We start from the raw sequence: 24,695 nt of genomic DNA, 5'->3' as shown, positions 1-24,695 counted from the left end.
TGACCAGAGTTTTCTGCTATGTCCCTTATGATGGCCCCTGTCGGCCCCACTGGGGGCAAGGTGACAATCTCCAGCCCTCTTCTATGGCTGGCCTGGTAGCTTCTTTCCCAAGGAGCCTGCTCTGCCTGAGACTCTCCTACTGGAGATGTTAAGGAGGGGCAAAAGTTCTTTCTGATGGCAAAGCTAGATCCTCCCAAAGGCCTGGGAGCAGGGTGGTCTGCCGGGCATTCAGGGCTCCTTCCTTTCCTGGGGCCAGCAGGGCGTGGTCTTTAGGCAGGGTCACAGCACTGACCAGGGGAAGGACATGCAGGGGCAGCCCTTCATCCAGGGCCGGGTCTGCCCCTGCTCTGGGTCTCTGCCCTTGTGTCTGGACCAAGCACTGGCAACCTCTTCTCTCCTCAGGTCCCTCCATGGCAATGACGTCTCCACCCTCCAAGAGGGCGTCTTCGCAGATGTGACCTCACTGTCTCACCTGTGAGTACTCCAGCCCCGTTCTCTGGGCCTCTTTGGACTTAAACAAGACTTGGATTCTGAGGGAGACTTCAGCTCCTCAGACTGCCAGAACTTCCCATGCGTACTTTCTCAGCCTCTCACACAGTCAGTGGTACCCCAAGCACACAGGTGCAGGAGAACAAGCCTTGCTTAAGGTAACAGTGATCATCTGCATCAACTTGCTCGATCCTCACGGTGATCCTCCAGCACAGGTGCTATTGCCCTCCTTTTTTTTTTTTTTAACTTGTGGAAACAGGCCCAGAAACAGCGGGAAGCTTCCCGAAGTTGCACAGCCAGTAGGTGGTGGAGCTTCTGACCCCAGCGCCCATGATTTTAAGCACTACACCAAAACCATGTTTCTAACTTTGGACCAGGAATTTACTACCTCCCCGAGTGGTGCAATGGAGGTAGAATGGCTTCTGAAAACGTTTCGCTGACAGTACTATGAGGATTCCCTAAAAGTGATAGCCTTGATTCCTGAAAAAGTAAACACAAGCTGGGTATAGTGGCACGTACCTATAATCCCAGCCCTCTGGGAGGCTGAGGCAGGAGGATGGCAAGTTCAAACCCAGCCTGGGCAACCCAGTGACTTAGTGAGACCTTTTTTCAGAATAAAAAGTTTAAAAAGGACTAGAGATGTAGGTCAGTGTGGAGGTTCTGGGTTCAAGACAAAAAAACAAACAAACAATAGAATGGTGGTTGCCAGGGGAGGAAGGCAGGGAGAGTAAGGAGTTAGTGTTTAATAAATACAGTTTTTCTTCAGGGTGATAAAAATATTTTGGAAATAGATGGTGGCATTGGTTGTAAAACACTGATTGTAATCAACATTACTGAAGTATAAAGTGATGGAAATGGCAAATTTTATGTGATATGTACTTAACCATAGAAACTGTGAAAAAATAAAGAAGCTCTGGCCAAGGCAGGGCTGGCCTCACTGTGGAAGTGGGGTGGGTTGGGTCAGGTGTCTTTCCTGGCATTTCCTGGCACTACTGGCTGAGGCAGGGTACATGCACTGTGGCCACAGGGGCACACCTGGCTCTTGGCCCCACATCCAGCTGAGTGGGCTTACCCAGGCCCCAGGGCCTCCCGGGGTCCCCAGGGTCTCTCCTGCAGTTCCTTCAGTTAACTTCTCATTAGATTTTCCCAGTTCTGTGACTTCCTTATCTGCATTTTCACCTCTCAAATCAGAATGTACCCTGAAATGACGTGTATCTTCAGCACAGTAATGTTCCCCACCCTTCTAAAGCCTGCTACACCAATTGTGCATCCGACAATCTTAGACTTGAGGAAGTAAAAGAGGTGCCACTCCTGGAGGATCTGCTTGAGTCTAACACTGTACTCTGTGTGTCATTTGTGGTGTCTTGTTTGCCTCATGACCAAAATAGGAAGTAGGTTTTTTGTCCTGGGCTGGCTCCACCCGACAGGCAAGGGACTGCCTGAAGTGCCACACTGAAGATTTCAGGGCAAGTCTGGAACCAGTGGGAAAAGTGCAGTAATTGATTAGTAATGTCTGTTATGGAAGTGGGATGGGTAAATTCAAGGTGGTAGGACTGATTATTTGTATTTTACAGTCCTAGGTTCTGAAAAGTTAAGCAGATCCTAAAGATAGGAAATGACAGATAGGATTTGAACTTAGGTGTGTCTGATTACAAGATCACTGCTTATTCTTTACTCTATTGCCTCAATAAATATGTCCTGAGAAAACAGAGTGAGTCAAGTACTGAAGAATTTACTAACACACGTTCTCTGCCCTCTGTGACCATCTGGATATGATCAACAGAATTTGGTTTTTTTTTTTCTGGTACCAGGAATCAAACTCACAACCTTGTGCTTGCTAGGCAGGCGCTGTGCCGCTGAGCTGAACCCCCAGCCCCTGATCAACAGAACTTGAAGGAAGCAATTCTTTGTGTGTGTGTGTGAGATAGGGTTTTGCTATGTAGCCCAGGCTGGCCTTCAACTCATGGTGATCCTCCTGCCTCAGCCTCCAGAGTGCTGGAAGGAAGCAGTTCTAACTCTGAGACAGTCTGAGGAGCTTCATAAAGAGGGGTGATTTATGTTGTCACTGAAGAGAGATCAGGAGTTTGCCATGTACAGAAGATGAGAAGGGCATCCAGGAAGAGGGACAGCAAACGCAAAGCCATAAAGTAAAATGGTACATTCAGGAATGTTGTCATCCAGCGGGGACAAAGGGTGTTTGGCTGGGGAGGAATGTGGGGTCGGATAGCTGAGACTGGAAAGGAAAATGCAATGCCATTGTGAAGGGCTTTGTTTGCCAGGCTAAGGACTTTAGGCTTCATTTTATAAGTAGAAGGGGATTGTGGAAGAGTGAAGTTGTCAAAAACTCCTAGAAAGCCACTAGTGGCCCTGGAGGAGATGGGAAGAGGCTGGAGGTGGTGGCTCTGGACAAAGGCCAAGCAGGGCCAGTACTGTTTATTGTTCCTCTCAACTCAAATTCACAAGGGCTTGTTTCTGTTTGTTTTGTAATTGTTTATTGTGGTCTCATTTTTTGGTGACATTAGCCTTTAGAATCTGAGGATCTACATGGGAGAAACTGCTCTCCAGGGATCATCTCTGCCAGGCGCCAGAAACTGCTTCTGCTTGTGACTGCCCAGCCTCCTTTGTACCCCTGGGCTATGGCCCCATGTCTGCTGTCTGCTTCATGCTCTTTCTTGCCAGGCCAGGACCTTTCCCACCTTTGGATTCCCTCTACGACTACCCCTTCTGCTCGGGGTTTAAATGTGCAGCTGGCTACCCTTCCTTCTTCCTCATGAGTATTGAACAATGCCTGAACATTTCCTAATCTTATCTCTAGTTCAAAATCTAAAGGCTTTGATTTTCAAATGGGAAGTAAACCAACCATATATGTTCTGAACAAACAAAAAGGCTGAATCTACAAAAGCAAAGTTTGAGCCTATATCTCTCTCTTTAGAAGAACAGGGACATCAGGTCTGAAGCCAGAGCCAATTTATAAGAAATAAACTAATAAATAAAGATCACTTTAGGAGTAATTGTGGAACAGGACAACGGCATTAGTGATTGGACGTGTTTGTTAATGGCATCTCAGCTCAGTTTCTCTGCAAAACAGCCTCTGTGTGGAAGAAAGCTTTTATTGTTAGTGAAGCAACTTCGTAATAAATTCTGCCCTGTGAATCCAGGGCTTAAAATGGAAATAGGCAGCCACCTGGTAAGCGTGTATGTGCTTGTGTTCAGATGTGCACATGAACACACACAGGACTGATGGGATACGTGCATCCACTCTCTGCTGCACTGAGAAACTACGGCCCTCCCATCAGGATTTCCTGAGTACTTACAAGGAGTTGGAATGGTAAGAAGGCAACGTAGACACACCGCATTCACTCTGGGCTTCATGAAAGCCATTGGAAAAAGCCACATGGAGACCACAAGTCAGGATTGGTCTGTGTTCCTGGCTCCTCAGAGCGCTGACACTAAGAAGGCCTGTGTTCCTGCTGTGACTCACGCTGACCCTCTCCTGTCCACAGGCAGTCTGGAGGAGAGGTGTGCGGGGCAAGGGTATGGAGGAGCAGGAGATCACTACATTTAAGCCCCTGAACTCTAGACTAGGAATCAACTTGCAGTGGAATCTCAGGCAATTTATGCTTCTGTTTAGGACTCATCTCACATGTGCAAAGGTTATCCTTAAGGTCTCTTATGATTCAAACATCCTACAAGGATTGTGAGTGCTGTTCCCTGTCCTGAGCTTCAATTTCCTGTATATTCTCTGCTGCTGTCTACTTTTATGTTTACTTTTCAGTTATCTCATCTATGAAAGATGAACCATCTGTCTAGCCATCCATCCATCTGTGAAATCAACCTTCTATCACTATAACAGAACACCTAAGGTTATTAACTTACAAAGAGAAAAGGTTTATTTTGGCTCACAGTTTTGGAGATTTCAGTACATTGTAGTTGGCTACATTGCTTTTGGGCCTGTGGTGAGACAGAACATCATGGCCAAAATGTGCCAGAAAAAGCTGCCTATCTCACGGTGAGTGGAAAGCAAATAGGGAGGAAGAGAAGAGGCCCGAGTTCCAGTGTCACCTTCAAGGGCCTCACTTCTTCAAGGTTCTGCCTCCTCCCAGTAGTGCCAAGGGTTCGAGACCAAGCCTTTAACACACACGCCTTTGGAGCCTGATCATGATCCAAACTAGCACACCCACCCATCGACTGGTTGCGAAGTGTCTGTGATGTGCCAGACCCTATGCTACATTTCCCCAGTGTCATCCTTTGTTGTTATCATTCTGCATTTTGCTGCCTCTAATCTGCTATAGGCTAGGAAGGTAGATTTCCAAATCTATTAAGTATTAGGTGTGAAAAGTCAGTATGGAATGCTTAAGTAAATTGTGGCATACCCAAAGGACAGAAGAGCAAATAGTTACTAACTATAACACTAATTTATTATTTGATAAAATGCAAAATAAGTGATTTCAGTGGTGTATAAATATGTACACCCCCCACTATTGGAAGGAGATCACTAAAATTAACCTAGCTGCATTTTCTGGATGATAGATGATTCTTCTTGCACTTTCTTCCCCAGAGGCTTAGTGCCTTTCTTGTGCCTTTTGGCAGACATTCACTCTGCAAATTATTGATGCCTGCCGGTGTCTGGTCTGTCCTTCAGGAACCACTTCTACTGCCTTCAAGTCCGGAAGAAGGAGACATTGCTACACACAAATAAATTGCCTAGGAGTTGGATGAGCAGAGGCGTAGAGTGTGAGTGTTCATTGGCCTCCAGGCCAGGAGAAAGCTGCTTCCAGCCAGGCTCTGTTAACAGAAGGCGGCATTGCCTTGGCACTGAGAGGCTGAATAGCTGCTGTTTCAGCAATGTCCAAGTTACACCAAAGATCAACAACACAGGGCTATTTATACCTTTGCTGGGGTGTGTACCTGGGTCAACAGCCCTTTTGGGTTGACCAGTAGGCTGGCTGCCGTCCCCCAACCCCACCCAACTTCATCTTGGTTGAGCCTGTGGCTCTCTACTCCCCCACTGAGTTCACAGTAGTTTTCTCTCTCTTTAATTTTTGGTTAACATGTAAAAATTGTACTTCACAGTAGTTTTCACTGGGAAAAATGGTCCTCAGGTGGAAGTGACAAGTACGACCAAAGAGAGGGTATGATGGTCCTTAACTACAAAGATCCTGCTGCGGGTTAATGGAGGCTGAATTCAGGTGTAGCTGAGAGTCTGCACAAAACAGAAACCAGGAACATCCCATCATCACTTGCAGGTCAAGCCAGGATTTATGTTTTCAAAGAGCCTTTTCTCCCCAGCCACTGAACTACATCCTTAACCTCTTTTTTTTTTTTTTTTTTTTTTAGACAAGGTCTCACTAAGTTGCCTGGCTGGCTGGCCTCAAATTTGTGATCCTCTTGCCTCAGCCTCCACAGGAGCTGAAATTGCAGGTGTGCATCACCACACCTGGCATGAATAATTTTCATGTGATTCTGGACTTAGTTTTTATTACTAAGAGTCAGGAAGGGACACTTATGAGGTGCAGGTTTGCTGCCATTTATGTGCAGAGCGCCTGCCCCGATCTAGGGATCTGTGAAGACCCTAAAAGGCATCAAGGACCCCCACATGCATGGCGGCCTCAGGCTCAGCCTTTCTGGTATTTTCTCTAATGTGCTGCAGGACTGAAAGCAGGGGCCATTCCTAAAACACTTTTAACTTGTGCCTCATCGGTGGACCAGACGCCTTGTAGTGCACTATAAATTCTGTATTTCTCTTCTGGATAACACGTTACATTGTACTTTTTATTAGTATAAAAACTTGGTAAATGTAGACATTTTAAATACACCACAATTTTTATATTCCTGTTACTTTAAAAGGCCTTTGTGTTTGAACACACTAGTGACCTTCCTGTATGTCTGGGAGGCCCTGGTATTGCTCAGTAAAGAGGACAGGCCCACTCATCCCATTAGCCAGGATGGATGCTGTCAGCACATAAGGATAGAAAGAATTAAATACATGTCGAGGTCAAAACTGCCTTCTTTGCTGAGCTGCGCGATTCCCTCAGCTCCCATTGTAGGTTATATGCGCTTGTTTTTCTTCCCCCTCTAGATCGCAGGCTCTTTATTGAATCATAAAGTGAGCCCTGGAGATGTTAAGTGAGAAGCTCAAGGTCACCGGGGCAGGGAGCAGCTGTGGCAGGGCTGGAGCCCAAGTCTTGTTCAGCCCGTTTATAAGGTCACATATTATCAGCTGTGCTATTTTGGGGAATCCCTGTTCAGAGCTGCTGCAGCTTTTACGAGACTGTGCACGTCTCTGTATTGCCCAGAAACAGGTGGAAAGTGGCAGCACATCCCCGGTGACCTAATGAATTTCCTGTCCTCATTAGCACTATACAGCCTTATGCTTTCAAAGCAACATTGATGAACTTCAGGCACAAGGCACTGACTCTCCTATTTGCTGAATCAAATGTCTCTGGCTCTTCCTTTCCCTCAGGCCATGTCTCATCTATCTCTGTGTCTGTCACTGGGACGGAGGGAAGGGATTCTGAGCTTGCTCGTAGATCTGCACAAAGGCTGGGAGGTCGGCAGGTGCGCCGTGTTGGTTCGATGTTAGGGCATGGGCATGGCCTCTGACTGCTGGCCTGCTGGCGGGGAGCAGCACCTGACATGCACTTACTCTGCCGCTGAATTCTGCTTGTAGCATCTGTTCTAGAGAAATTCCCACACCCCACTTGGAGGCATGTCTGAGTACTCTCAGCCTCAGAACCACCAGGATGTCCAGCAACAGGAAGTCCCTTATTAAACCCTGTGGTGTCCCGGAGAGTCCCATAGCATTCTTTTGTATACTATGAAGCAGTTGGACAAAATGAGGTGGATGCACACATGCTGACCTGGCAGGTTTCCAAGGCATGCTGTTCGGTGACAAGAAACAAGCTGCTCGGAAATGAGTGGCGTGGATGTGAGCTGTGAGGAAGAACTGTGTGTGTCAGTGCTGGAAGGCGCCGGAAGGCTGCCTGACCACGCAGCCATGTGCCCCTGTGCGGAGGGCAGTGACAGTGGACTTTATGCTTTTTGTGTAGTTTATTTTACTGCTCCTTCCTTGATGACCAGTGAGGGTTCCTAGCTGTCTTAGTCCATTCTGTGCTGCTATAAAAGAACACCACAGATCTGGTAAACTTTAAACAATAGAAGTTCATTGGGCTCACAGGGGCCAGGAAGTCAAGCACATATGTCATGGCCTGCTGGAAGCACAAGTAAGCTCTTGAGGTCGCTCAGGAGCCCTCCTGTCCTCTCCCCTTCTTAATGTGCACCTCTCAACACTGTCACAAGGGTAGTGAAATTTCAGCATGAGTTTTGGAGGGAAATTCAACCCGTAAGTGCCAGTCTTTCTCTTACAAAGAAGGCCATAGCACAGACGTCTTTACACGCGTGTGCAGATACATCCCCGAACACAAATGCATTAGTAATTTGATAGCTATCACAGAACATCCTCCAGGAGTTACTCCATTTTGTACCTCATCAATAATACACACAAGTACCTTTAAAAAAAAACTGAGGTGAACTTTACACAATATAAAGTTAACCTTTTTAAGGCGCACAGCTCAGTAGCACTTGATTCACAGCATTGTGCAGGGCGGAGACTTGCTTTGTCCACAGGGATTAAAAGGGGCTTATAAAGATAACGCGTTTGTGTGTCCTTTGTTTAATTAAATATGAAAGAAAAATAAAAAATGTGGACTTTTGAGGTAGGCAGCTCCCTTCACTGGTAGTGTGGCCCTGGGGAAATTACTGATTCCATGTAAGGTGTAGTTTCCACCTCTGGAAGATGCAGGAATGAAAACTTGCATGTCCGGTTAATGAGAAGATCCAACATGTGAGTGCGGGAAGAGCAGCCATCTCCCTGCCAGGCTGTGTCCGTGAATGTTGGTTGCTTTCTTCCCCAAGCCCACAGGAGGCGATGCATTCATGGGCTCTGGCCCTGGCAAGGAGGGTTCAAATCCCCGCTCCTCTCTTTCTCTGTGTACTCTTTAGCAAGTTTCTCAGCCTCACTTTCCACAGTTTTGTGAACCTCAGTTTGTACCCACTTAAGATGGGAGAGTGTACTGAGGGCTGGCAAGATAATGTGTATGAAGAGCTTAAAATGGTACTGGGTGCAAGTCAGTGCCCATGACATGGGGGCTGGTAGGGTTTTTGCCAGCCGCTGGTGCAGTGCATGGGACCCCAGGAGCCCAGTGGGTAAAAGACCCCCCAAAGCTGTAATGCCTGCTTCTCTCTGTTCTCTGCTGCAGGGCTATCGGTGCCAATCCTCTGTACTGTGACTGCCACCTCCGCTGGCTATCCAACTGGGTGAAAACTGGCTACAAGGAACCGGGCATTGCCCGCTGCGCTGGGCCCCCAGACATGGAGGGCAAGCTGTTGCTCACCACGCCTGCCAAGAAGTTTGAATGCCAAGGTGAATCCAGAAGCATGGAGGAAGGGGTGGCAGGTGCTGATCTGAGTCCCACCCCCGGCTGCTGGGAAGCCTGGGCCTCACCTACCCCTGGCAAGGCCTTCTGGACACCCCTATGTCTGTGTGATGACTGCTAGAGCTGTGGGGTGGCAGGGGTAAAGCACCTGCTGCTTGTTAGAATGGCTGCCTTTAGTCCTGACATATAACAAACAAAAAAAGTCAGGCAGAAAAATTTGAGGTTGTCAGAGCTTAATCCTTCCCCAGAGTTATGTAAGAAAAGTGAAAATAGCAGCCGTGTTTCTGGAGGCGCCCAGCCTGTTGGCAGCACAAGCACTCCAGCCTCCCTTAGGTAGGCATCATGCTCAGCAATTAGTTTAACCCCTTCTCCCCCACTGGTGGAGCCGGTGAAGCAGCTGCCACTGTCTTGCTGTTTGTCCGAAGTGGAGCGAGCATGACTGGCAGCTTGTTTTGGCTTGGCTCTGGGTGCTGCACCTCACGCATCTGTAAATGCTTGCTCGGGGATTGATTGACTGGCTGGCTGGTGGCTGAGCCCCAGAGGCCTTGCTGAACATAGACAGGTGGCTGAGCGGTAGTCTCAGGCCCAGCTTTTTGTGCAAGGATCCCCAGGGGAGGGCCATGGCCCTTGCTCCCTACAAGCTCAGAGGCCACCTCAGAAATGAAAGTCACAGCCATAGGTTAATGAGGAGATGCTGGGCCACCCTGGGTACAGGGTGCTCTCACAGCGGTACCAGTTCACAAGAGCCAGCGTGTGTTGAGGCTTTTGGGAGCAGGTCAGCTGACATGAGCGTGTGCTCAGTATTTACCTTACAGGGTAGGATGGGTGCTGGTGGGTTTTTTTTTTCTATTGAAATAAAACACACATACATGAGTGAAGAGATCAATGCATCTTCACTAACTGAACTCAGTGTACAGCCAGCACCTTGTCAAGAAAGAGAACCCATCTTGTGCCTGCAAGTCTCTCGCCAGCTTTCTGCCATTACTGAAAAGTGTTCTTATTTCTGTTCATGCCTCTTAAATGGCACCACTGTGCCACTGCTTCTAGAAGGAGTCTTACAGGGATGCTTGAGTTAACTGGCCTGGTTTTTCTACCTATCTTGTGAGGTTCCAGTGCCCCTTACAAGTGTTGCCCACTCACCCGGTCACCGCTTCTCCATTTGCTTCTACAGCCACATCCAGGAGGGCTGCACAGGAGCCTGCTGTAGCCCCAGAGGTGGTAGGAGGAGGTCCCTTGGCCTTAGTCTTGGAGATGAACAGCCTCAAGGATATGCCCCACCCCAGGTGCCCTCCCTGCAGAGCTGATCTTGGAAACAACCTTCCCCTCTGCTAATGGCTGCCTTCCCTTATCCTGTGAATGGGTGGCAGGCTGGCATCATGTTAGGAGGCTGTGAGGGGAAGAGGAAATATCAGCTGCTTCCATCATGACGATGGTGCCACTCTCATGCTGATGATGTGATGCCAGCCCTCACATGCCTGCAGTGCCTACCCGCCAAGCACTCTGCAGACTCCAGCAGTTAGTCCGTCTAGCCTAGACTGGAGCTGGCACGGTCCATGGCACAGAAGTGGGTCCAGTGGCTGGGAAGGCGGACTGTGCAAGAGGAGTGTAACCAGGATCTCAGGGACACAGAGAGAATCTTCTTGGGGAGTGTGGTGCCACCACCTCTGCAGGGCTGAGCTTCACAGGGATTTGGGGCTCTTGGCACAGGCCTATGTGGCTGTCTCCACCTCTCTACACTAACGCTCCTGTCACCACAGGTCCCCCCACTCTGGCTGTCCAGACCAAGTGTGAGCCCTGCTTGTCCAGCCCATGCCAGAATCAGGGCACCTGCCACAATGACCCCTTTGAGATGTACAGGTGTGTCTGCCCCAGTGGCTATAAGGTGAGTAGAGGCAGAGGCTGAGTGTGGAGGAGGAAGCTCTGCATGTGTGCTGCAGGCCAGGCAAGGTTGTTCTCCAGGCTGTCCCACGTACCACAGCAGAGCCTGGCTCACAGCAGATGCTTGGGTGAACCTGTTGTCAGTGACTTAATGTACGAATGAATGAATGGGAGGGTAAATGAATGAATGAAAGGATAAACAAACTCCTGGGACAGTGAGGCCGAGCTGCCCAGGGGCTGGCTCCCTCTGTTGGGACATACTCACCTGACTTTTCCTCCCAGGGCCGACACTGTGAGGTATCCTCAGACAGCTGTTCCAGCAACCCTTGTGGAAATGGGGGGACCTGTCAAGCTGAGGAAGGCAAGGATGCCAGCTTCACGTGAGTGGCCTGAAGGGGCAGGATCCTGGAGTGCGATGGGCCTACTACCCGGGCCTGGTGCTCTTCTTCCCCACAGGGGGTGACTAGGCCTCCCTGTGCTCCAGGGAGTGGGATGGTTTCAAGGGGAGCAGACACATGCTCCACATCAGAGCCAGTGGGCTGACGAGGTCACATGGGCCATGCTCCTTCTCATCCTATGGGGTAAAAGCAGAGAGTCTAGAGGACAGCCAGGTCACCCAGCACTAGGTCACAGGGCTGAACTGAGGATTGGGGTCTGCTTCCTGCTACAGCAAGGCGCTGGGTGCAGAGGGTCTTTCTGGAGCACTGAGAATCCATGACCGAAGACACATGCAGTGCTCGTGCCAGAGGCAGGTTGGAGGCCTTTGATACTGCCATAAATCTTCACCGACCCCCATGCCTCCACTCTGCACTGAACAGCTCACTGGATGTGCCAGTGCCTGAAGGCTGCCCCAGCCAACTGGTCCTACCAGCTGCCACCCTGAGCCCAGACCTATAGCCTAGGCTGCCACGGGGTGGCTGAGGCCGCCCAAGTGGAGCCAAACTCTGGTCACTCCCTCTGGGGCCCTCACAACCCATTCTCATTCCTTAAATCCCTCTACTGCTGAGGTCACACCTCAGCCTCTCGCACTGCCCTTCCTCCAGGACCCCCACCAACCCCCACATTTCCAGAGCTTTTCTGAGAAACACATAGTATGCAGTTGCTGAAAATAAATTGCTCACTGAACAAATGGACTTTTTTTCAGAAGATGACGTTGACTCTACCAGCAGAATTGGCCAAACCTGCCTCTGCAAACCCAAATTAGCAGATGGGGAAAATAAAATGCTAAGTGGCCTCTCCTCCTGGGGTCACCTTGGAAACTCATCCTTAGGATAGGTGCAGCTTCCTGGACCCTGGGCCCCAGCTCCAGCAAAGCTCCACTTCCCTAGCCTCCTCCTCAGAGACGAAGCCACCCTTGCAGGCCCAGGGCTTGGAACCCCTACAGCCTGGCCCTTGCTTACCCCAGCAGGGTGGGCCCTGCAGATAGGGGATGTCCTTTAGTTACCCGTCAACCTGAGATTCTTTCTTGTTTACCCACACCCACTCCCTCCACCCTGCCTCTAGCTCCTGCCAGAGGGGCTTCCTTCAATACAAAGTGACCCTGTCACTCCAGTAACCCCAGCTTAAAATCTTTCTGTTGTTAATCTTGAAAACATGCCTTGAGCATGGTCTTCAGACCTCTTTACTCACATAGCCCCCAAGACAAAATGTAAACTCATAAATGATACTCCCCTACGTATATTCTTAGATTGCTAGCTAAGATTTTCACTGTGAATTTTTTTTTTTTTTTTGTGGGTAGGGAGTGGAGGTGTTTTGAGGCACCACCTTGCTAAGTTGCCCAGGCTAACCTCGGTCTCAAGATCCCCCACCTCAAAACTGGAATTATAGGTGTGCACCCTGCAGGCCTGGCCACCCTGTTCTCCTTTCTTCTGGAGCTGTTATTTCTATTGCAGTCCCCATCTTCTTATTCTTCATCTAATGTAATAGGATTTTTTGTTAGGATCATTCACCAGCTTCTCTGCCACTGACATGGATACAAGAGTTAATATTAAAGTCTCTCTTCATATTTTGTGTCAGAATCTTCTATTTGTATTATCATTATAGTTTCTAATAATATAGAGCCATGCAAAACCACACAGTTACTGTAAAGTCTGACTGATAGTTATTAAGCATAAAAAGAAAATGTTTAGATGCTAACCCCTCATGGAACGGACAGGTTCTTTCATCTCTCTGTTGGTTTACGTGTCCATGGGGGTATAGGATGGGAAGGGCTCGGCAGCTACTGTATTCCTGGTTTGTTTTGTTTTTATAGCTATAAATGTGGGCAAAGTTTGTTCACATAAATATACTGATCAGATTACAGATTAGAAGAAGTTTCATTATAGCTGTGTCTCTCAATTCTTTGAAACCCTTCCCAGGTTGTGTGCCCAAAACTATAGAGTGATCTATCATCAAAAGTATTTTTAATGCTCTCTCCACTGACAGTTCCAGGAGGTCTCCATTTTTAACACGCAGAACTGGAAAGCCCTTGACTTAACAAATGCATTTCTTCAGTTGCTGCCTGCTCATCCATGTCCCTAGTTGTTCCATTACTTGCTACCTGGGGGCAATGTCCCACCTTGGGTTTGACCTGAGAGCAGGACGCCTCTATAGAATCCTCAGCATGGTGGTGTACAGAGGAGCTTGTTTGGATATTTGAAGAGCCGGGTGTGAATTTCTCCAGCCTCTCTCTGACCCTCAAATCCCTTGGAAAACCTTGGGTGCCCAGGGAATGGTGTGCTTTGGTTGAAGATCACTGATATCTAGGATCCCCTGCAGCCTGGCCCTTGCTTACCCCACCCTATCCTCACCCTGTCTCTGAGGTCTGTGCTCCCAAAGTTCTGAACTGTGTGGATGAGCAGGTCCCTTCCCAGAGGGCTAAGCATGAGGCCCCCTCTCGCTTTGGCTTTTACTCATCTCTCCACCTTCACCGCCTTCCCTCCCTTTCCTGGTGTCCCCTGTTGGGGTCCTTGGTTAGATCAATTTATCATCTCTTTCTGGAAGCCTGCCCCAGCCACCCCTGGGGAGTGAGGTATCCCCTGCCCCTTTGTGCCCACATCCTGGCTTCAGTGCTTCTGTCACTGATTCTTGACAGTTCTGCTCCAGTGGCTCATGTCTTTGTCTCCCCTGCCAGATTGTGAGTGAGCCCCACGGGGGCTGGGCTGGTCTTGTTCTCCTTTCACTCCCACAGCCCGAGCAAGGTTTGGCCAAGGCAGAAGCCATAACTCTGTGCAGTGATGATCCTGACCTGTGGCCAGAGGAAGGCAGCCTCTCCATCCTTCCCTGTCCCCGCAGGTGCTCCTGTCCCATTGGCTTTGAAGGACCAACCTGTGGAGTGAACGTGGACGACTGCGTGGAGCATGCCTGTGCCAATGGGGGCATCTGTGTCGACGGTGTGAGCAACTACACCTGCCAGTGCCCCCCACAGTTTGTGGGTGAGCGTGGCAGGGCCGGAGCACACTGAGTCTTGTGCTGTGGGCGGGAGGGCTGGGGCCTCCCTAGTAACAGGGCCTGGATCCCTTCCTGCCTCTCACTCCTTCTTCCCTCAGGAAGGGCCTGCGAGCAGCCGGTGGACTTTTGCTCTCCAGGTCTGAACCCGTGTCAGCATGAGGCCCAGTGCGTGGGCACCCCAGATGGGCCCAGGTCAGTGCCTCCCATAACCAGGGCCAGTGATTCTGGTGTGGGCTCTGCCTCCTGCCATCCTGTTTCTTCTGTTGGGGAGGGTTGGGCCCAGCTGTTAAGCTCCTGAGAGGCAGTTCCAGGGTGGTGATGGGCCCAGCTCTGTGGCCAGACAGACCTGGGCTTGCACCTTTGGCTGCATTGCTTGGCTGCATTGAGCTGTTTCCTCACCCTAAGCTGAGCAAGGCAGTGGCTTCCTCCAGGGCCAGTTGGACAGGTCAGGTGAGAGTGCAGGAAAGCACTTAGCTCCACATCGGACATCTCAGTGCCCCATCTATAGCTGTTCCCTGCAGATTCACAACCTCTCATCCCTGCTTATAAATCCACAGAGCTCTCAAAATCCAAAAAGAACTCCACTGGTGACAAAAACTGACCTGACCTTATTTGGTAAGAAGGTTGATCTGTGCTAATACAAGGTCATTTACACACATTGTTCATCCCTTGGAGGGAAGATATGTGTAGATTTTGCTGCAGAAATGTGAACTTGTCTGCCTACGGAGGGGCACTCTCCTGAAGAATGAAGACTGGGCCCAGCACAGTGGGAGAGACTGGGGGAAGAGGGGTACTGAGCTTGTGGGATGCAGGGCCCTGTGCTGGAGGTCCCAGGAGAACACAGGGAACAGCTAAGCAGGGAGGCAGGTTGGGAAGGGGCCGAAGGGTGACCTTGAATATGTTCTTGGTGGCCAAGGTGGGTCCTCTGGAGCATGACTCCCCTCTCCTCCTGCTACTGGCATCCACCTCCCAGTCCAGGGCCCCTCAGGCCCACACAAGCTCACTCTCACACTAGGAAAGACTCTCAGAATGGGCAGGGGCCCTTGATACTCTGTGTGACCTCCTGGGAGCTCCACCAATCACTGGGACTTGAGGTTTTCAGTCACACACACAGGCAGTTTGGGCCTCAGCTACCTGAGCTCTGGGCTGAATGTACAGCTGATGCTGACCCTCTCTCTACCTGCAGGTGTGAATGTGCACCAGGTTATACAGGTGACAACTGCAGTGAAAACCAAGATGACTGCAGGGGTCACCGCTGCCAGAATGGGGCCCAGTGTGTGGACGCAGTCAACAGCTACACTTGCCTCTGTGCCAAGGGTTACAGGTGAGCTGCCTCCTCTGACAGTCAGTCTGATATGGCAGGAGCCCTCCATAGCTTGGGGAGAATAAGGGTCAGAGCCTTGGAGTTAAGTGCTGGAGTTTTAACCATGGTCCTACTAATCCCAGCTGAGTAGCCTTGGGAAAGTCATGTAACTACTCAGAACCCAGGCAGAGGGTCTCTAACCTGTCTGTTGGAGAGGTGAGTGGTGGACACAGATCACCCCATTACTTGCCTGCCCCGCTGAATCTCTGAAGCCAAGTTCTGCTGTAAAGGCCGACTGCCTTCTAACACAACCTCCCCTGCCAGAGTGGAGGAGCTGCCTTCCTTCTGGCCACTCACCGCACACTTGGTCTTTTTTTTTTTTTTTTTGCAGTGCTGGGGATTGAACCCAGGGCCTTGTGCATGCAAAATGTGCACTCTACCAGTGAGCTATACACTCTCAGCTCCATTTTAAAAGCACTTTTATTGAGATATCATTCATGGAGTCTACAATTTACTCAAAGTGTGAAAGTCAGCATTTTTCTCAGAGTTGTGCATCCATCACTGCAAACTATTTAGTACATTTCCATTACTCTAGAAAGAGCCCCATGCCTATTACCACAACACCCAATCTACCGCTCACCCCAGAGACTCTTAATCTACTGATATTTGTGTCTATAGAGTTGCATATTCTGGACATTTCATATGGTGAATCATGCAGTCTGTTGTCCTTTGGCATCTGGCTTGTTTCACTTAGTATTTTCAAGTTTTGCCTGTGGTATGACGTGTATCAGCACTTCATTCCTGAATAATATTCCACTGCATGAATGTACCATGTTTTGAATACTCATTCCTTAGTTGATAGACATTTAGGTTGTTTCTACTCTGGGGCTATTACAAACGCTGATGCTATGAATATCCACTGCAGTGTTTTGTGGGGACATACATTGTCAGTTCTCTTGGAGATATACCTGGAGTGGGGTCACTGCATCACAGAGAGTCAGAGAGTTCAGTTTGAGAAACTATCAAACTGTTTCCTACTGGCTGTCCAGCTTCATTCTCTTGTATGTGGATATCCTGATGTCCTCTTTGGTAAATAGACTACTTTTTTCATCCATTTCTCTTGGCTTTCTTGTAAGAAATTGACCATAAATATTGACAATATTTTTGGATTCTTAAGTTATATTCCATTGATCTATATGGTTATCCTTATGTCAGCACCACACTCTTTTTTTTTTGGTACTGGGAATTGAACGCACAACCCCACCCTTGCCAGGCAGGTTCTGTGCCACTGAGCTAGCTATATTCCCAGCTCACACTGTCTTGATTGCTATTGTTTTGTAATAATTTTTGAAACTGAAAAATGTGACTCCTCCCACTTTGTTCTTTTTTAAGACTGCTTTGGCTATTTTGGGTTCCCTAATTTCTATATGAATTTTAGCATCAGTCTGTTCATTTTTGCAAAAACGTCTATCGGGATTTTGATAGGAATTATGCTAAATCTGTAATTTAATTAAAAGCATATTAATTAGTTTAACAATATTAAGTTGTCTAATTCATGAACATAGGGTACCTTTCCATTTTGATACTCTTTAAATTCTTTTAATCATTGTTTTGTAGTTTTCAAAGTATATGTTTACACTTATTTTAAAAATTTATTCATTGGTATCTTATTTTGTTTAATCCAATTATAAACAGAACTGGTTTCTTAATTTCATTTTGCTTTATTTTTGTGCATTAATGTTGTATCCTTGCTAAATCCTTTACGTGGTTCTGAGAGTGTGTTAGTGAATTTCCCAGGATTTTCTTATACAGAATGATGTCATCTGCAAATAGAGATAGCTTTGCTTCTTTTCCAATTTGGGTGCATTTTACTTCATTTTCTTGCTTAATTGCTCTGGATAAACCCACAAGTTTATTTCATATTGATCTTTAACCATTAAGTATGATGTTAGTTGTATGTTTTTATTAGGTCAGTGGAGTTCATTTTTTTGAGACAGGGTCTTGCTATGTAGTTCAGGCCAGCCTTGAATTCACTATGTAGCCTAGGCTGACCTCAAACTTGCTAGAATTGTGCCTCAGTCTCCTGAGTGCTGGTGTGCACCACCATACCTGCATGGAGTTTACTTCTATTCCTGTTACTGATTTTTCTTAATCATGAAAGGATGTTAAAGTTTCTCTGATTTTTTTTTTTGTGCATTTGTGTGATTTTTTTTTTTATTCTGTAGATATGATGTTTTACATTAAGTGATTTGAGATGTTAAACCAAGCATGCCTATGGGATAAATCCCATGCATTTGAGATAAATCCCAAGTGGTCACGGTATATAATAGTTTTTATGCTAGATTTGATTTGCTAGGTTTTTTTTTTTTTTTTTGAGACAGGGTTTTCCTAAGTCACTAAGTTGTCCAGGCTGGGGTTGAACTTGTGATCTTCCTCTCTCAGCCTATCAGGGTGCTGGGTTTATAAGCACCGTGACCTATGTTCATAAGGGATATTAGTCTGTAATTTTTTGATATCTTTGGTTTGGTATTAAGGTAATGCTAGCCTTATACAATGAGAGGAGGTGTTCCTTGGAAGTTTGTGAAGAATTTGTGTTAATTCTTCTCTAAATGTTTGGTAGAAAACATCTGGGCCTGGGAATTTCTCTGATTACTAACTCAACTTCTTAACCTATCAATTCAGATGTTCTGTTTTCTCTTGAGTCAGCTTTGGAACTTTATGTGATTCTAAGAATTTGTCCATTTCATTTGGCTATCTGATTTGTTGCACACAGTTATTTATAATATGCCCTGTTATTTCTATAAGATTGGTAGTAATTCAGATGTTAGTAACCTGGGGTATTCTCTCTTTCTGCCTATGTCATAAGTCTGTTTTCATTTCTATATAATAAAATGCTGCCTTGCAGCATTATTGACATGAGCAGTAAATGCTTCTTCAGCTTTAATGTACACAGGAATCACCTGAGATCTTGTTAAAAAGTGGGTTCAGTGGGGTTTTCATTTCTGTGACATGCCTAGTAGTGTCAGTGCTGCTGGACCAAAGACCAAACACCCTTGTTTCTCACTGTCCTTCGGGCTCTTGGTTCTCTCAGGAAACAGTGTTCATTCAAGTAGCTTCTGTCACTTTAAGGGTTCATTTCCCCAAGGTGTTTAGTGAATTTTTCTCCAGGACTGTGGGAGAAAAGATGTCCCTTCTTTCTTTGGTTCTGCCATCTCTGATTTATGTCCTTTCCTCTCAGTGGACAGCTCTGTGAGATCCCTCCCTACCCACCCGCTCCCAGGAACCCCTGCGAGGGGACTGAGTGCCAGAATGGGGCCAACTGCGTGGACCAGGGCAGCCAGCCTGTGTGCCAGTGCCTCCCAGGCTTCAGTGGTCCTGAGTGTGAGAAGTTGCTCAGTGTCAACTTTGTGGATCGGGACACTTACCTGCAGTTCACTGACCTGCAGAATTGGCCACGGGCCAACATCACACTACAGGTGCGTGCCCAGGGGCCAAAAAAGAGGCAGAGAACGGAGGATCCTGGCCTTGGTCAGAGCATCAGGTTGCAAGCCTGCCCTGGGGAACTGGAAGGAATCTGTGTTAGGATTCTTTTTGGGGCTCAGGATCTCAGCCTGAACTAGTTTAAGCATAACTGGGAAAGTTATTGAGCCACATACCAGGGCAGGGATAGATGTGGTCTCATGGGTGATTGGATCCAGAAAACCAAACCTTCTAGGATCCTTCCCCACTATCTCTTCTCTCAACTGCTCCTTACCTTCGCTCTCCAGCCCCACAGACAGGCTTGCTTTGCACGGCCAGAATGTGTCCGAGTTAATTTTGGGCTTATGACTTTAACCAAAGATTCCTAGTGTCCCTTATACTGTCCCTTTTGTATCTGCAATTCCATCTCAGAACATCATCATGTTGAGGGACAAAAAACAAGTCCCACCTCAGCACTCACAAAACATGTAGATATTTCACTAAATATGTCTTGAAGAAGGGAGACTCGAGTGAACTGTACACATCATCCAGTAAAAAATATAAACCCCTGTTTAGTGAGCTCACTCTTTCTCCCAAATTCCATTCTTTATCCCAAATGCCATGTCTTTCTTTCTGCCTTTCTTTGTCCTTGCCTCCTCCTCAGCTCCCTTCAGCCTCTCAAGCATACTTATCCTGCACAATTGCCCATAGCACCTCCTAGAACCCTGCCCAATAATGTTGTCCACACAGCCTGACAACAGCCAGAGTAACTCTATGACAAAAAAAAAAAAAAAAACTCACTAAAGTGCCAGGTGTGGTGGCACATGCCTGTAGTCCCAGCACTTGGGAGGCTGAGGCAGGAGGACTGCTGTGAGTTTGAGGCTTGGGCTGCACAGGGAGGTCAAAGCCAGCCTGAACTACATAGTAATACCCTGCCTCAAAAAAACCCAGACTAACACAAAACGAAAGAACTCACTCAAACCCCAACCCGCCATTACCTCAGGTGCACTCTTGTTTTTATCCTGATAGCCTCAGAAGTTCAGTATCAGACTAAAAGGGGCTCTTCCTTCCCAACTCTAGTTAGACAACAGTCAAAAGTCTCAGGGAAGCTGTCTGATTGGCTTGACTTCACTCATATGCCCACCTCTGAACCAACCACTGGGTCCACGGGGTGGGCCAGCCTGGACCGTCTGCCCACCTCTATGGACTGAAGGATTAGGGTCTTTACCAATAGTGGGAAGAGGGAGAGCCAGGAGGGATATCCCTCTCAAACAAAAATCCACCTCCAACAACAGTCACTACCTCCGAGTGGCTCTTTTCAGGTTGAGACAACCATCCTAAACCTGTCCTCTCTGTAGTCCAACCTGTGTCATTGATGACCTGAAGCCCACACAGGGGCTCCCCACCTGTGGGAAGTGGTAGTCCCAGTCTCCCTCTTTGTCCCTGGGCAGATTTCCCAGGCTCTTACCTGCTCTGCTGGCACAGACTTTCCAGGCCTTAGCTAGATCATCCACCTCCCTGCCTGACCCTGGCCAGACGGGCAGTGGATGGCATTTGAAGCCAGAGCTGCCAGCCTTGGTCTGCGCCCCTACATGAGGGGTTCCTGGGGAGGCTGGGCAGGCATAGAAGATGTTTATGCACACAATGTTATTCTTTCAGTCTCTGTTCTACTTACCTGCTGTGCTTCTGTGAAAGGGGTGGGTTGGGAGAGAAAGTATCTTTGCCCGTCAGGTCTCTACAGCAGAGGACAACGGGATTCTGCTATACAACGGGGACAATGACCATATCGCAGTTGAGTTGTACCAGGGCCATGTGCGTGTCAGCTATGACCCAGGCAGCTACCCCAGTTCTGCCATCTACAGGTACAGCTTCCTCAGCCCACCTGCTAGTCTTGGGGTGGGGTACAGCAGGATGTGTCTCCTGGGCTGAGTACAGGTGGCTGTTGGGACTACTGCAGACCTGGACTTGCCAAGCAGCAAGGGCATGTGGACCAGTAAGTCCAGCCCCATGTTGAGTCTGGTGCTCTCTGAGGCCTGAGCTGCAGTCCCTCCTTCTCCATCCCACACTCACCTCAAAGGAGGCTCCTGAAAGGGGGGCTCTTCCCCCAAACTTTTCAGCATACCCCTGGGGCCCAGGAAGGGAGTTGGGAGGCATCTGCCTGTAGTCCTTAGTCCCCACATTCTTCTCACTAAGGGATTTTGTCCCTGGGGAGGCAACTGCGGGGACAGTGACCTTTCCGGGGAAGTGTCTTGCCAGGAATGGTCCAAACTGAAGCCCACTCCCTGGGGTGGGGGCACCCCATCTCCTTCCAGTGCTGAGATGATCAATGATGGGCAGTTCCACACTGTTGAACTGGTCACCTTTGACCAGATGGTGAACCTCTCCATCGATGGCGGCAGTCCCATGACCATGGACAACTTCGGCAAACACTATACACTCAACAGTGAGGCGCCCCTCTATGTGGGAGGTGAGGACTTAGCTTGGTGAAGACTGCAGCTGTCCTTCCTCATGTCTTTTCATCAGGGAATGGTGACTGGGCCCTAGGGAGGAGCCTCTTTCATTCGCTGGCCTGAGGGCTTATGTGCAGGGCACTGCATTGTAGGGGAAACGCCAGGGGCTAAGGAGTTGTCCTAGTGAATGGCCAAACTGCTGGAGGATTGTCCTCCACAACCTGGACCTCAGGCTGTGTTCTGCCCAGCCCAGTCTCACTTCTAAGGATGATGTCAGCCTGGAGTAGAGCCTGAGGCTTTACAGCTGTCTCCCGTACCACAGGCAACTTTCTTGGCTTTGGCTAAAAGAGGCTCCCAAATTGTTCAGGGCCCATTTCCAATCTTGGGCTCTCAGAGGCCAGAGCAGCTTCAAGAGACTCAGCACAGTCTCCCCATCAGCTGGAGATACCCCTCTGGCATTGCAGACCCCCTATCTACCACCCGCAGACATTTCTTGATTGGGCAGAGGCGGGCCTGTGGGTGGGGCAGGGCTGTCTTAGCAGAGCTGTGGGGTGTGTGCTGATTTCTGTGGCAGATATGCAGGCTGGGACTCCTGGTTCTGATCACAGCTCTGTCTTTACTAGTTGAGCAACTTCAGGCAAGTTGCTGAGCATTTGTCAGATGGGGTTTGACAGTTTCACCTCAGAGGATTTCTGGGAAGCAATGAGTCCAAGAGTGGTGACAAAGTGCCCTGCACATGAGTTCTTGGCCCAGGCTTTTTGCTTCGGTTGGGGTTTCCAGGGATGAAATCTGGTATTCCAGAAATAAGGAAGGAGCCCTAGGTAAGGGCAGCCTGACTTTAGGGACCGGCACCCCCAACCCCACTTGTTCTCTGGCCATACCAAGCCTGACACTCCAGCTCTGATCCTACAGGGAGCAGCTTTTCCATGTGTTCTGGGAAAGGTGTCTGGCCCTTAGTATGGCATAGGGTTGTGGTGCAGGGCCACAGAGACAGAAAGATAGAGGCTAAGGGAAAAAGGGGACACCTGCAGAGCTGCCCAATGGATCTCAGAGATGGGTGTCAGGGATGGCTTGAGCCTGACTCAGCTCACTTTGCTTCCTGTCCATCCCAGGGATGCCAGTGGATGTGAACTCAGCTGCCTTCCGCCTGTGGCAGATCCTTAACGGTACCAGCTTCCATGGTTGCATCCGAAACCTGTACATAAACAATGAGCTGCAGGACTTCACTAAGACGCAGATGAAACCAGGCGTGGTGCCAGGCTGTGAACCCTGTCGCAAACTCTACTGCCTGCACGGCATCTGCCAGCCCAATGCCACCCCAGGCCCCGTGTGCCACTGTGAGGCTGGCTGGGGGGGCCTTCACTGTGACCAGCCCGCTGATGGCCCCTGCCATGGCCACAAGTGAGTCTGGGAGGGCTGAGGGAGCCCTCTCCCATGCCCACCTGCCCCTCCCTGTACGTTCTCCTTCCTCAAGATGCGAGCCCATGTTGTTAAATCCTCAAATTGGAGCATGTGGCCCACCATAAGATTTTATTGTTTATGTTTCTTCTCTACTTCAGTTTAACTACAAAAAACCTCCAATCTTGGGGATAGAATGAAGTTTTGTGAAGTCAAGGCTGGGAGGAGTGGGACACCTTTGGGCTGAACCTTGGTTAATGTGTCCTCACAGTGCCTTTTCTCTGTTCCCTCCAGGTGTGTCCATGGGAAATGTGTGCCCCTCGATGCCCTTTCCTACAGCTGCCAGTGCCAGGAGGGGTACTCAGGGGCCCTATGCAACCAGGCGGGGGCAGTGGTAGAGCCCTGTGGGGGCCTGCAATGCCTGCATGGCCACTGCCAGGCTTCGGCCACCAAGGGGGTACACTGTGTGTGTGACCCTGGCTTTTCAGGAGAGCTGTGTGAGCAAGGTCAGGGGCCCCCCTCCTGACATGCGCTCTTTGGGGGTCCCACTTTCCCATAACTTGCTGTAGCAACTTGATGTTTTCTTCCTCCCAACTTCAGCAAGCCCTCTACACTTACCACCAATGTCCCCCCCCCCCCCCGCCCTCCTGTACCTTTGGTTGCTCCCACACCCTCTGAGAACTGAGTCCCAGCCATCTCCCCAGGGCACAGTCCTTTCTGGTTAAGGTCTGTCCTTATGATAAGACCACCCAAGTAGCACCTGGCCAGACTGCAACCTCTTGGCTGCAGGAACTTGGGATCTGACAGTGGGCTCCGTTCCTAACCTGCTTGACCACGCTACTTCTGGATGAGGCAGACCTCAGGCAGCTTAAGAGCCCCTGGGCCTTCCCCCTCTCAGATCTTCTTACATACCTCTGTGGCCTAGGGGGAGTCATCTAACCCTGACAGCCACTCTATCCCAGAGGGGCCTGGCAACTACAAAGCTTCACCTTCCCACTGACCACACTGGGGACCCTATGAGGCAGTGACGCACAGGTGCATGCACAAGAGGTGGGAGGACCCTGGGTGCCAAGTGGGTGCAAGAGGATTTAGACTGCTTGTAGGGTGCTGCCTTGCCTCCTCCTGCCTCGTGTGGCAGCAGCTAGCCCCTGGGTGTGCCCTGAGGCTTTCTCTTGGTGTCTGTCCCATCTAGAGTCCGAGTGCCGGGGGGACCCTGTCCGGGATTTTCACCGGGTCCAGAGGGGCTATGCCATCTGCCAAACCACGCGCCCGCTATCATGGGTGGAGTGCCGGGGCATGTGCCCAGGCCAGGGCTGCTGCCAGGGCCTGCGGCTGAAGCGGAGGAAGCTCACCTTCGAGTGCAGCGATGGGACCTCTTTTGCCAAGGAGGTGGAGAAGCCTACCAAATGTGGTTGTTCCCTCTGCATTTAGGTGGCGTGCACCAAGCAGCCACAGGCAGGGCAACAGAGTCGGCAGCTGGTTGGGGTGTGGGCATCACCTGGGCAGTGCTTGGGCCTTGGTGGGCATGGGGCCTAATAGCATCAAAGCCCGGCAGAAGGCAGGTTGGAGCTATGGCCGCCCTCTCTGGAAGTGCCTTGCACAAACAGGCGCTCAATAAATATTTGTTGAATGAATGTGTGCGTGAGGTCAGGCCATAGAAAGGCAGAATGGTGGCACCCTTTGCTATCTTGGTCTGGAGAATGGGGCTGACCCCTTTCCAAAGCAATCTTCCTCTCACCTTGTGGCCCAGGCTGTCCTGAAGCAGGCTTCTGGCTCCCAAATCTCCTGGCCCCTCCACTTCCCCAGGAAGCTGGGGAGCAGCCCACCACCTGCAAAGGAAAAGACTGACTCTTC

General features: G+C 49.4%; 1 protein-coding gene across 1 annotated transcript in view; it reads left to right on the top strand.

Annotated features, from left to right (window-relative positions):
• Positions 1–24,475, top strand: part of Slit1 (slit guidance ligand 1) — a 161,185-nt gene extending 136,710 nt beyond the window's left edge. The window contains exons 25-37 of the mRNA XM_005407596.2: positions 403–474; positions 8,748–8,911; positions 10,682–10,806; positions 11,085–11,182; positions 14,076–14,215; positions 14,330–14,423; positions 15,418–15,555; positions 18,773–19,010; positions 20,725–20,855; positions 21,306–21,460; positions 22,556–22,844; positions 23,136–23,347; positions 24,034–24,475. Coding sequence (XP_005407653.1) covers positions 403–474; positions 8,748–8,911; positions 10,682–10,806; positions 11,085–11,182; positions 14,076–14,215; positions 14,330–14,423; positions 15,418–15,555; positions 18,773–19,010; positions 20,725–20,855; positions 21,306–21,460; positions 22,556–22,844; positions 23,136–23,347; positions 24,034–24,272 — 2,095 coding nt within the window. The 3' untranslated portion in view covers positions 24,273–24,475. The remainder of the gene's footprint in view (positions 1–402; positions 475–8,747; positions 8,912–10,681; positions 10,807–11,084; positions 11,183–14,075; positions 14,216–14,329; positions 14,424–15,417; positions 15,556–18,772; positions 19,011–20,724; positions 20,856–21,305; positions 21,461–22,555; positions 22,845–23,135; positions 23,348–24,033) is intronic.
• The last annotated feature ends 220 nt before the right edge of the window (positions 24,476–24,695 follow it).

The sequence above is a fragment of the Chinchilla lanigera genome, unplaced genomic scaffold, assembly GCF_000276665.1.
Source record: "Chinchilla lanigera isolate Chin_1 unplaced genomic scaffold, ChiLan1.0 scaffold00106, whole genome shotgun sequence".
Taxonomy (NCBI): Eukaryota; Metazoa; Chordata; class Mammalia; order Rodentia; family Chinchillidae; genus Chinchilla; species Chinchilla lanigera.
Note: the sequence above shows the minus strand (reverse complement) of the source record. Positions and strands in the feature narration are given on the sequence as shown.